Source organism: Apostichopus japonicus, chromosome 9, assembly GCF_037975245.1.
Source record: "Apostichopus japonicus isolate 1M-3 chromosome 9, ASM3797524v1, whole genome shotgun sequence".
NCBI classification, from domain to species: Eukaryota; Metazoa; Echinodermata; class Holothuroidea; order Aspidochirotida; family Stichopodidae; genus Apostichopus; species Apostichopus japonicus.
Genome location: NC_092569.1, coordinates 15,276,310 through 15,290,033, shown reverse-complemented (window position 1 = coordinate 15,290,033; position 13,724 = coordinate 15,276,310). Strand labels below are relative to the sequence as shown.

The 13,724-nt window shown below is 39.1% G+C and overlaps 1 protein-coding gene across 1 annotated transcript in view; it reads left to right on the top strand.

Moving 5' to 3' along the window:
- LOC139973966 (microfibril-associated glycoprotein 4-like) overlaps positions 1 to 10,847 on the top strand; it is a 117,869-nt gene extending 107,022 nt beyond the window's left edge. The window contains exon 6 of the mRNA XM_071980869.1: positions 10,393 to 10,847. Within this exon, the coding sequence (XP_071836970.1) occupies positions 10,393 to 10,667 (275 nt within the window). The 3' untranslated portion in view covers positions 10,668 to 10,847. The remainder of the gene's footprint in view (positions 1 to 10,392) is intronic.
- The last annotated feature ends 2,877 nt before the right edge of the window (positions 10,848 to 13,724 follow it).

Genomic DNA, 13,724 nt, shown 5'->3' with positions numbered 1-13,724 from the left:
TTCATAGATTGTTCATGGTACATCCCAGCATGTAAAACAAACATAATCAGCTACTTTAGAGTAAGTATATAGCTGTATTTGTACTTTAACGTTACCTAACACAGTATACGATACATGGGCTTAAACATATACTGTTCCTTAACGGTAACATTTCTACCATACGAATTGCGTCGTTTCTCGATAAATTATATTACTTTTAAATGTACAAATATAATTACGCAGGCCGGAGGAGGAAGAGGGGGGGACCTAGGGTTCAGTTAGTACCGGCAAAGTAGCGCATTTCGCGCAGGCTCGGATCATAGATTAATGATGGACTAGACGCTGATGGAAAGGTTTTGTTGCATGGAGCCAAAATAAAGATGCAAAATAGCTTAACATCTAGTTTTTGTTTGTTTGTATGTTTGTACACATCTCTTGTTTCTACGAACATTCCGTCAATGTATCTAACTAATTACTTATATCTCGGACGGAACAACCACCTTTCGAAATCAACGGGAAATTTGCGCGTCCGACCGCAGCGGCGCATCGGTCCCTAGCCGGTATATGCCAATCCGTTCCTGACACATGCAATAAGTATGTGGAACCTTTAATATTCTTACCTTGTCGGATCAAGGCAAAGGCCTCATATGAACTGGCTAATTCTCTAAACCTGATGTGTGTCCTGTTGTGAGCAAAACTTAAAAAAATTGTTATCAAAAAGTGTCCTGTTGGAGCAAACTTAAGAAACTAAGTGCTTTCCATATTTGAAAAAAAAAACAAAAAAACAACAACATTCAAACACTGTCTCTCGGAGTCTGTCCCTCTCTCCCCTCCTCACCCCCCCCCCCTGCGCTCCCAAATGGAACCCTCGACCGTCGCTCCTGACATTTGTTTTTATTTGAACGTACCATATATATTTCATGCTGCTTTAGATTTCTATTTAAATATAACCAGTTTCAAACTCCATTCTTCCATTCTTCTTATTTATCCAGGAAGAGTTGTAGATGGTCAAGTTATGGGGTCCTTTAAATGCACACCTAAAAGCCCGTCGATTTCTCCTGCAGGTAAGGCAAAGGAACGATTTGAAATAGACTACTTATGTTCAAATAGAAATGAATGACAATCGTGTTCAAGTAATGTAATACATGATGTACGCTCTGTGTATAGGGTACATACTTTAAGCAGACGTTCATCATATAAAACACATAGGTCAGTACACAACTGTATATAGAGAAATCATAAATAATAAATAATAATCAAAGGTTTCTATCTTAGACCAAGATTTTTAGGAGAAAAACAGAGTTGATATGTGACATCTCAAACAAAACAAAAGGAAAAAAGAAAACGAAATATTAAGTGCAGCTAAATAATTTCTTATTTCTGTTTCGATTGTGTACTGCATTTAAAGTTAAGACATGTCTGTAATACGCCTTTAAAATTACACACATTAATGCAGAGAGTGAATTTGACGAATTTTGTGTTAATGAGACTTCCAAACAGCCGTTCTTTTCAACCTATATATCAACATCGTACATATGGGAGTTATATCAAATACGCTACTTATATTTATCCATGAAACAGTGTAAAAATCCACGCAAAGCGTATAGGTTTCAAGAAAAGTATTTCCCATTGTTTTTTGTTTTTGTTTTTTTGTATTGTCTTTTCTTTTTATTGTTGTCTTGGTATTGCTACCATATGCAGGCACTTGACCAAATATATGTTACTGTTGGTTTGGACAACAACAAAAAAGCATAGATAGATCCCAATGCATTTTTCTGTATGATACCTCACATTAAATTTCTGCTTTCTGTAAGATACGTCTTTTTTTATTCTTTATTTTATTACGTCACAAGTAACATCACAATTCAACAAAAAGAACAAACACCATTAAGTGTACTTGTATAATGAAGCGTAAAGAGCTCCCATACAAAAGGCGGGTCCTGTAGCCAAAGAAAAATTACAATTAATATAATATTTCATCTAATGTTCCACTAAGATATGTCTATACTCTGAAATATTTTACATGACGATTCGGTCCCACCCACGACCCCCACCGCCCCCTACCCCAAATGCTTTGGCCAATAAAATAAAACTATGTCAACTGTATACCTCTAGAAAGAAAAAAAGCAAATAGCTTTTAATTTTCAAAATGTTCCTGTCCCAGTCCAGTCCACCCAACCCACCCAACCTAGGCCCAGTCCACCCAACCTAGGGTGTTCATCATGGGCAAGATAACACAACACGTTCCTAGAAATCTCGTATAAATGCCTGGATTATGATAAGCCGACTTGATATTAAAAAATACTACTTAACCTATGTCGTTCAGCCTCTTCGATTAACGAGTGTCCGTTGTTTTTGTTTTTTTTTTTGAAAAGGATATTTGTTTAAAAAAAAACATTGATGTATCTTTGTTTGTTAAATCTTGTGTTAAGCGATCTTTTAATATACAAAGCATTGTACTGTTAGTCATGAAGTAACCAATTGCGAACAGGGACATATAGCTATACAGCAGAATTGGCTTGAACTTTCAGTAATAATATAGACTATTTCTAATATATCTAATTTGAGGCTTACATTATTACAAGATTTGAAGAAATTCGAACTTATACAAATAACCGAAATCTTGTTTTGTTTCTAACTCCTTGTACAAACTATAAATAAATTTGAAAAATACTACAAACGAACGTTACAATTGTCGGGATACGGCCAAGTGGAGTTCGATTTAGCACCTTAGCATATTACTAAGTACCCGGTATAGCATATTTAAGGTATAAAGAATTGATAACCCATTCCGTATTAAGCTGCTGAAAATTTCCATAGCAACGTCCCTGAATGAAAAGTATGGTATATCATAATGATGGTCTCAAGCAGTACATTGTGCGTTAAACTTTCTAGTTAATCAACCATGGAGGGTATTTATTATTTATTACCAAGATCCATTCGTAAGACTTAGATTAAACTGATGGGTTTTTGTTCTTTACTTCATGTAAGGGGGTGTGCAATATTTTTCCGTGTAGAATGAGAAAACGTTAAATAATGAGCAAATATTGCATGGACTCGGGTGTAGTTCTTTCATGTTTCATGGATATTGTTTTAATAATCGTATAGTTCTTGGTATGTTAAAGATGACACGGAACATTGTTTCATTGGTGCTTCAAACTACTAATAGTGTTCATGTGAGTCATCTAACCATAAACGTGTTACACTTAAACCTAACATTCACATGGCAAAGATACTATTCTTATCATCTCACGTTAGGCTTATGGATCACGTGATAATTTGTCCTTAGTATAACTGTAAAACCAATCAGATGGTTGCTATGGGAAGACCTATACAAATACCATTGTTTAAAAGAAGAAGAAAAAGTTAAAGAAAAACTTGGCATTATCCACGATTATAAAGGGTTTGCAGTAACAATATCACTTTTGTTTTTCATCCACTCAATAATCATACAGACAGGCATGACACCGACTCCTCCCCAAGCGACACCATCTCCACTTCAACTGACACCCCCTCCACTTCAACTGACACCACATCCTCTCTAATCGAGACCACCTCAATTCCAGGTGCCATGATACCCACATCAACTGACATCTCTTCATCAGTTGACACCGACTCCTCACCAAGCGACCCCATCTCCACTTCAACTGACACCACTTCCACTTCAACTGACACCACATCCTCTCTAATCGAGACCACCCCCACTTCAGGTGCCATCATACCCACATCAACTGACATCTCTTCATCAGTTGACACCGACTCCTCACCAAGCGACCCCATCTCCACTTCAACTGACACCACTTCCACTTCAACTGACACCACATCCTCTCTAATCGAGACCACCCCAACTTCAGGTGCCATCATACCCACATCAACTGACATCTCTTCATCAGTTGACACCGACTCCTCACCAAGCGACACCATCTCCACTTCAACTGACACCACTTCCACTTCAACTGACACCACATCCTCTCTAATCGAGACCACCCCAACTTCAGGTGCCATCATAACCGCTTCAACTGACATATCTTCTTCAGGTGACACCGACTCCTCCCCAACCGACACCAGTTCAATTAACATCAGCTCATCTTACAGTGACGAGTTTCATACTACCACTATTCCTGTCTGCGATGAAGGGATGGTGAAATGTTACAATGGAAGTCGACTTGGCTGTGCGATGATTGAGAAATGTGTATGTAATCTTACAACTGCAGACACCATCATTTCGGTGAGTTTTAAGTAATTAATTTATGAATAACATCGTAAATAACAAATCAATTACAAATAACATCATACTATGGGTTGATTTAAGAACACATGACTTCATTGAGGTTCAAAAACAAAACAAATGAATGATTAGGAAGACGACTTTAAAAAAGAATAATCCCGAGGCAAAATGTATTTTAGACTTATTCAAGAAAAGAACATAATTTAAACATCTTGATGAAATTTGCATTAAATTCCTTTATTTATCGTTTTCGAAACCCTTTTTGAAATTGAGGTGTTTTTTTTATACCAAAAGTGACCATGAATGCAAACAGGTATGGTGCCATAGATTCACACACAGACCAATTTCTAATTGACTTTAGACCTTCATTGAAATTTTCTTCAAACTATGGGTCGATTTAAGAACACATGACTTATATACAGCCATTTGTTGATATTGATTACATCAGATTCCCAATACAGAAAACTCCAACCCAAGTTCAAGATGATAAATTTAAAACGAAAATTAAAGGAAAAGAAAAAAAAACATTTGCTGTAGGTAAACAATTGTGCAACTATATAACATGTAGGAATTGCATGCACCTTTAAACATCAGGATAATGCGTCCCATTCTGTTCTCATTTGTTTTCATTAGTTCAAAAAGAAATTGTGCTCTAGACTAATAAAAAACAACGGAAAACGATTCGTCTAAAAAACATTGGGTACTATATATGCTGAAATATCTACAGGATAAATTACGCTATGGTTTACCGGCACATGTTTGATTCGAAAATAACTAACTGTTGACCATATAGTTGAACGTTAATCTATAATTAGTTCATTTGTGGTCTTGCTATACTAACGAAATTCTCAAAATTCTAGGCCAGATTTTAAAATGTTATCGATACCGTTATGAATTGAGAGAGGTGACATTTACTTTTTATCGAACAAAAGATAGCAATAAGCATTATCAAGTTTTGATACTTCCATTATTATTTCTACTCACGATTTTTTTTTTTAATTATTAATAATTTAAATATATTATATGACACTAGTATAATATAGAGACTGTTATGAACCAAAAGTGACTGGCATGCATAGGTGAAGGAGGCGGGGTGTGGGGGGGGGGGCTGGGAAGGGGATGCAGTCACCCAAACCAAATATTTTTGTCAAAATTCGGGCAATATGATGAGAATTTTTCGGGCACCTACTGAAAGAAAAATAAATTGTAATGTGTTTTTCAATGGTTAAACTAATATTATTATTATCATGATTATTGTAACGACTTCCCCAAAAATTATATCCAATTTGGAAGGGTAATAACACGGCAAATGATTTGTATGTAATTGGCATGCGATGTAATAACCGATGCATGCCTAAATGATATGCACATAAACATGTTGCGCGAAAAATGTTGGTTATATTTTTCGGGCAAGTCGTTACAGCACCCTCCCACACCCCCCCCCCCCCCAATCAAATTGGGCTCCTACACCTATGTTGGCATGTGATGGAGGCAGGGACGCGACCAACATTTTTGTTATAGGGGGGGGGTGAGTTAGATGTTATGTCGTCCTAGGAAGGAGTCGGGCTGGGGTGATTTGATAAAAGTGAGGGCGCTTTAATGCAAAATGATGTTACTGTGTAAACACCTTAAAAAAGCTTCAACTGTTAAAGTAATACTAAATTTATACATACATTTTAATTGTTTACCCAGTTTTAAGTGAACGCAATGATTTCTTGTTTGTAATATGCTGCCTATCTATGTGTGTGTGAGGGCTACCACATCCTAGGATGTTGGGGGGGGGGGGCGGCTAAACCCACTTAGATGTATATACGTGGTTCTGTCCTATGTAAGGGAGTTGTTGATTTCGATAAGTTGACATGTCCGTTGCGTGGTTAACCAACCATAGACAGATCAAATTTAATCAACCTAGAGAGGGACGTAGAATTTGTTGCAGCAAGAGTAGGCTCATACGAAATTACCTTTACATGACCCATTAATCAAGAATACTCAAACTGCGCTAATTATTTTGAAACAAGAAAAATGTTGACATGAGAATAGTGGCAATTACTTACCAGGGGGCAACCACGTGTATACGTTTGGGGGAGGGTATTAAGGAGCTCAGCTGCCCCACCCCCTCCTACCCGTTCCCCTACGGACAGAATATGAAAAACGAACAGTGAGCAGTTCATATACACACACACGTGTGCAGTGCAATCTAAACAGTTGAAAATTATTTTCCCCCAGTCGACTGTCTGGAAAAATTAAAAGAAATAATTGCTAGTAATCACCATATGCCACAGTGATAAGTCGACGGATATATTTTATGCTCCCATCCCTCCCATGACCCTCATCACCCTCCCCCTACATCCCTACATCACCCCCACCCTCCCTTCCCAGAAATGATAGATACTTAAAGACCACTATACGTGCGTTTGATAATTTAGAGTTAATAATTGAACTGTGCCGTTTTCGCCTCCTTCCTTTCTCAGTCGGGTGGGTTCTATGTCAACGATAACTGTACGCGCAGGGCTCACTGTATCCATGGCAACGTCACTTGGGATGAATACTTTTGTAGCTCTAATGCAACGTGTGAGGAAAGAGACAATGTTCGCCGATGTTACTGCGTGGTTGGTTACCATGGTGATGGAAAGACATGTACACGGTACACCAATTGTCAAGATGCATATAATGCTGGCAAAAGAGACGGTGGTATCTACATTATTAAACCAACTGACTGGTCTGGATCACCATTTCCAGTTTATTGTAACATGACTGACGGAGGAGGATGGACGGTAATCCATAACTGACCCTATTTTACATGTTTATTTCTATCACATTATGTATAGTACGGGGAATGGCCTTTAATGAATTTAAAACAAAACGATTGGCTATATATATATATATATATAAATATATATACATATAAATATATATACATATATATATATATGCTATATATATATATTTATATATATATATATATATATTTATTTATATATATATATATATATATATATATAAATATATAATTGAAATTGTAGTGAGTTGGAAAATCCAGAACAGTGAAAAATCTTCCAGCCTCCACCGGGATTCGAATTTATATTGGAATACTGAAGTATGGTGTTGAACTATACTGCCTCACAATGTGACAGCGCTGATACAAAATGACTAATGACGTCGTGTGGGCAGTGCAGATCGGTCGGGACATTTCTATGTTTAAAACACTCCCCTCCCCCCCCCCCCCCACACACACATCTTGAGGTTTTCATTTTCCTTTCGGTCTATTTCCATGTATATAAGAGTACATAATTCTCCCCCCCCCCCCTCCTCCCTCCACCGACGTCGGGCAGTTGTTAACATATTTTAGAAGAACTGTATTGAGAAGTTGCCCTTTTATTGAGAGACACTCAAAGACTTGAATTGGTGGCGTAGAATGTACAGAGAGTCCATTTTTTCGGGACGTTTTGAAATGATTTTGCAGTTTCCTTGCTCAAGACAAAGTCACATGCCACATTCTCATTCCATTAAACCCTCTTCCGTCGCCTATGAATTTATGTATTACTTTGGATTATGTTACCAAAGTATGTTGGAACGCGAATACGTGTATTTCTTACAAAAAGATTCCCAACATTGTGACTCCTCTGAAGTTTTGGGAGAATTGTTATACTCCGATATGTAAGTCTCTCTGTTTGTTGTAGGTGTTCCAACGTCGTGTGAATGGTTCCGTTGATTTTTTTCGTAACTGGACGAGCTATAAAGAAGGCTTTGGTGAGCTGGATCATGAGTTCTGGTTGGGTAATGACAAGCTGTATTACTTCACCAATCAAGGTAACTACACACTCAGAATTGATCTGGTGGACAGAAGAGGATCTTCATACTTTGCTAAGTATGACCTGTTCCGCATAAACGATGAAAATGACATGTACCGACTGTCTGAGCTGGGAGCTTTCAGCGGGACAGAAAAACCAGTAGCAATGGTGAGTTAAATATGTGCTTGTTACTATATATGGATACATGGATGGATGGGTGGGTGGGGGGGGGGGTGGATGGATGGATGGATGAATGGATACGTGGGTGGGTGGATGGATGGGTGAGGGTGGATGGACGGACGGACGTGGACGGACGGACGGACGGACGGACGGACGGACGGACGGACGGACGGACGGACGGACGGACGGACGGACGGACGGACGGACGGACGGACGGACGGACGGACGGACGGACGGACGGACGGACGGACGGACGGACGGACGGACGGACGGATGGATGGATCGATGAATGGATGGGGTTGGGTGGGTGGGTGGGTGGGTGGGTGGATGGATGGATACTGCAACATTAAACTTTCAATGTTGGTTTATATCATACACTTGGCAATCTTTAGCCATATGAAGCATTTGAAGTATATTGTTTGACAAATATTACCATGTCTTACGACATATAGCATATTAATTACGAACCAAGCTGTTCAATTGTAACCATTGAAAAATTTACTTTCTTTCATATTTACTTTCAATGGTTCCTCTATAAAAACGTACAATACCTTTCTCTTCATAAATCTTCTAAGTTTGGTGTTCACATCGGCGCCTTCTTTGTTCTGATAAAGGCGTACTCACTTTTGTGTTTTTTCTTAATATTCATTCCAATTTTATCATCTTCGACTTGATTGATTTTATTTCATATCCTGTATGATTGAATCAAATGCAAAAAATGACTTTCCACGGAGAATCTCAAAGTAATAACTGTGTCTGCAAAAGCAACGGCAGAGCCGACGTTATTAAAACAATAGATATATGAACACAACTATATCATAAGATATAAAATTGTACATGACCTCTGTACTGATAAAATTAGAACCTTCTGTTTAGAAGCGTTATTTCTCCCGTAATGTATGTAATGTATGTTAGCAATTATAACGCAGTTAAAGTGTCATCATAGATATATAGATAGATGGATGGATGGATGGATGGATGGGTGGGTGGGTGGGTGGGTGGATGGATGGATGGATGGATGTGTGGAGGGATGGATGGATGGATGGATGGATGGATGGATGGATGGATGGATGGATGGATGGATGGATGGATGGATGGATGGATGGATGGATGGATGGATGGATGGATGGATGGATGGATGGATGGATGGATGGATGGATGGATGGATGGATGGATGGATGGATGGATGGATGGATGGATGGATGGATGGATGGATGGATGGATGGATGGATGGATGGATGGATGGATGGATGGATGGATGGATGGATGGATGGATGGATGGATGGATGGATGGATGGATGGATGGATGGATGGATGGATGGATGGATGGATGGATGGATGGATGGATGGATGGATGGATGGATGGATGGATGGATGGATGGATGGATGGATGGATGGATGGATGGATGGATGGATGGATGGATGGATGGATGGATGGATGGATGGATGGATGGATGGATGGATGGATGGATGGATGGATGGATGGATGGATGGATGGATGGATGGATGGATGGATGGATGGATGGATGGATGGATGGATGGATGGATGGATGGATGGATGGATGGATGGATGGATGGATGGATGGATGGATGGATGGATGGATGGATGGATGGATGGATGGATGGATGGATGGATGGATGGATGGATGGATGGATGGATGGATGGATGGATGGATGGATGGATGGATGGATGGATGGATGGATGGATGGATGGATGGATGGATGGATGGATGGATGGATGGATGGATGGATGGATGGATGGATGGATGGATGGATGGATGGATGGATGGATGGATGGATGGATGGATGGATGGATGGATGGATGGATGGATTTTTGCATCCTTGACGCTGAAACCAATGACATCATAAGTTCTACTAAAATCTTCAATAGTGTAGATTAAATCTACTAGATTTCACCATTACAAAAAATGAACATTGTATAAATCAAGAAAAACATTGAAGCAGGTGTGGCTGGATGACGTCATAGTTAGACATGATCCAGTCTCCAGCCTTGTGTCCTTTATCTTTACAATCTTTCCATAGCAATTTTGTGATTTTCACCATTTTGCCACGGTTTGGTTAATAGTTTCCTTACTGTGGTCTATGTTTCTCCCTCCCCCGCCCCTTCCACCCTCTCTCTCTGTCTCTCTCTATCTTTCTCATTTCTTTCTTAAACTCATTTAATATTTCTTCTTCTTTTGTGCGTGTTAACAGGGGATGATGCTCTTCAGTATCACATGAACCAACAATTTAGTACTCACGACCGAGATAATGATGGCTTCGGGAATAAAGACTGTGCACGTTTAAGACATGGTGGCTGGTGGTACCATAAGTGTTGTATGGCCAATCTCAACAGTGATTATAACGTTGACCTCATTACACGCGACTCTACGAAATGTTGCGGTGACGTAACCTCTGTCTGTTGGAGAGACCTACCTGGCCCCGACCATTATCTCAAATACACTGAGATGAAGATTAGACCTGTGTAATATATAACATTCGTACCAATACCGTTATGTATCATTCTATGAAGAAAAGAAGGACGGATGATCAAAATGATTTTGTTTCCTTAATACTATTCAACTTAATCACAGTATAGCTAACATTTCACGGGCTATAATCGACGGTCGTTGGGCAAATCTTCTTGTTTGTATAAAAATAAAAATAAATTACTAAACTTTTTGACGTATTTTCTCATCTGAAAAAAAATGTTGACAGATTGCTGACGTTTTATTTCCAAAATTCTACGATTTTACGGCTATATTTAGTGACGTTTTGTCAATCTTGAGATATCTTATCTAAAGTGTTCGATATTTCATCGCAAACTTTTGACGTTTCATACCAACATCGTGACGGTTTGATGTGAAAATTTTGGACCTTTTAGCCACGGCGTCAACCCCAATTGAAAAGAGTGGGAGGGGGGCGGCATAAATGACTGAACAAGGATCAAATTGAAGGAGTGTGCGCGTGGCTCAGTGCCTTAGTGCAAGGCCTTTATCGGGACAATGAATGTGGTCCAAGGGCGAAGCCCGGCGGGGGGTCCAGAGGCGGACACACATCCAGATTTCTGCAAAGTTGCTTCTGTTTGGTCCCTGAATTTGATATGCCAGTCATCAATATATAGTAACAAAAGTCACATCTGACGAGTGATAAGACTTACATTAAGACAGACTTATATATTTAACATCCGGGTGTAACTTAGGGTCTTTTTCATGATTAATAACATTGAAGCCTAAAGCAAAAACGGAAACATTCTTAAAGTTTGCACACAAGAATAACATCATCTTGTTATATACAGATGTCTACAACATGCACACATATGGTATCATGGCACATTTAAAACACACTATTGGGTATCTGGGTATTGCTAACCAAACTGAACGCACAATATTACATTGACATGTAGTTATATTGTGATAACAAAACATACCATAAAATATGAAAATATTATACTGGAAAGAAAATTAGCGAATGCTGCAGGCTTTCAATATCTGCTGACTTAGCATATAGCCTAAGCGGCTTATGGGCGCGGCTCCTCATTTAAATTACGCTATCATTAAAATCATTTATTCTTATTTCAACCAAGTTGAAAATTTATATCTCTCACAGGTGGGGGTGGGGGAGGGTTGAGCAGATGAGATTAAATTATTATCAACTACTAATTTCATAGCACAATGTTTGAGCTCCTGTTATGCGATACACGAGTCATTTTGAGCCTGATATGGGCCTAGCGCCTACGCGAGTCAGTCACTAAACCTTGGGGTACATTGATATTGTGCCCCCCCCCCATTACCCTTCATAAAGTGGGGGACATGCGCCCTGTCCCCCTCCCAATGATTGACGCCCCTGCTTTTAGCTCCAAATGTTCCTCCTTTTCTCTCTCTTTCAATTTTGACTTGTTTCTTCGACATTTTAACGTTTATCACAAGTGTCCCTATACGTGTTGTTTAAACATTTGGACAAATTATCTCGACATTTACATGTTTTAACTATAAAATTTCAACATTTTAATCTGGAAATTTTGATATTGTATAATAAATTTGCGACGGTTTACAAAAAAAAAAAAAAAATGGCGTTCTAGATCGAAATTAGTTTTTCTTTTATCTCAAAATTCCGATGTGTGAACCCCAAATTTCAACGTTTTATCATAAAATCTCAATATTTTATGCCTTTATTAGATGTTTTATAACAAGAAAAAAAATAATAATCACAAAAAAATGCGAAATTGTTTTACTTTAACATCACGGCTCGGGCATACCAAAATGACATATAACGGAAACCAGATGGGTTATCCTACAACATTATAGAACATCAACGCCAAAGGTCACGTGATCAGAGGAGGTCGCTGGACAAACTAGTCTGAAATTGTGCGAACTCCTCCCAAAACGTAAACCTCATGATGGTACCCCCCCCCCCCCACTCTCTTCCCCTTTCTTCGTCACCGCAGTGCAAGTATGGCGCATGAAGACGTTTCGCAACTAGTTGAATGAGCAGAACCAAACTGCAGTTCCCACCCTGTAGGCAGAGATATCAAATCCACGAATGACTTCACTAAAGCAGTTATTTTGAATGGGTCAATAGTAATAAACATATTTCCTAGCCGTATGAGCGTCATTTTATTAAAGTACTTAAATTGCTGCCAGTGGTCACTTAGGCATAGGCCTATACTTCATTTGTAAGAATAACCAGAGGTTATGGAAGCAATCTCCGTTTTTTTTTTTTTTTTACTTATTTGTTTAGCCTACGCCGTAGCATGGTTCACTCGTCGCCTGCACCTTTGAAAATGTCTCCTTTCTTAATATATATGAACACATAAAAAATTAAATTTGGTAACTGATAATATCTGCTACGAAAGCAAATACTGAAGAAAAATAAGACATCAGTTATAATATATCGTTATAATATAATCGTTATAATATATCATTGTTAGATTTACCATTGTGACCCATAGCTTATAATTATATAGTCTATGAATTTGTTTGACGGTGAGCGTCGGTTTATGAAATAAAAGTCAAAAGTTAATGAAACTGAGAATATTAGTTTCGATGGTTACTAGTTTATTTCAATATGCTATGACGAAGAAACGACAATACTGTAACGCGCCGTCCTCGGTGGTGAGCGCAAGGAAGAGTGGAAATGCAGGAACACAGGAATGAGGCTGTCGACAGGAGATATTAAAGTTTACCCGTTTATTTACGATCTATATACATGTCAAGATGGTGCACAGTGGTCGTGCATTACAGAGGCAATTATTAAATACGAAACCAGGTTTTAATACATGCTTAGAAGTCGATGAAGTTAAATACAACACAGTACATTACTAATGGCGGGTCTCGACACGGAGGGCAGAACGATAGACTTCGGCGCTGAAGATTGGGCTATGGTGAACGGCGGCGCAGTTGGCGGATTGGTGGACTGCGGCGCAGTTGGCGGAATGGTGAACAGCGGCGCAATCGGCAGATTGGTTAACAGCGGCGCAGATGGCGGATTGGTGATCAGCGGCGCAGTCGGCGGATTGATGATCAGCGGCGCAGTCGGCGGATTGG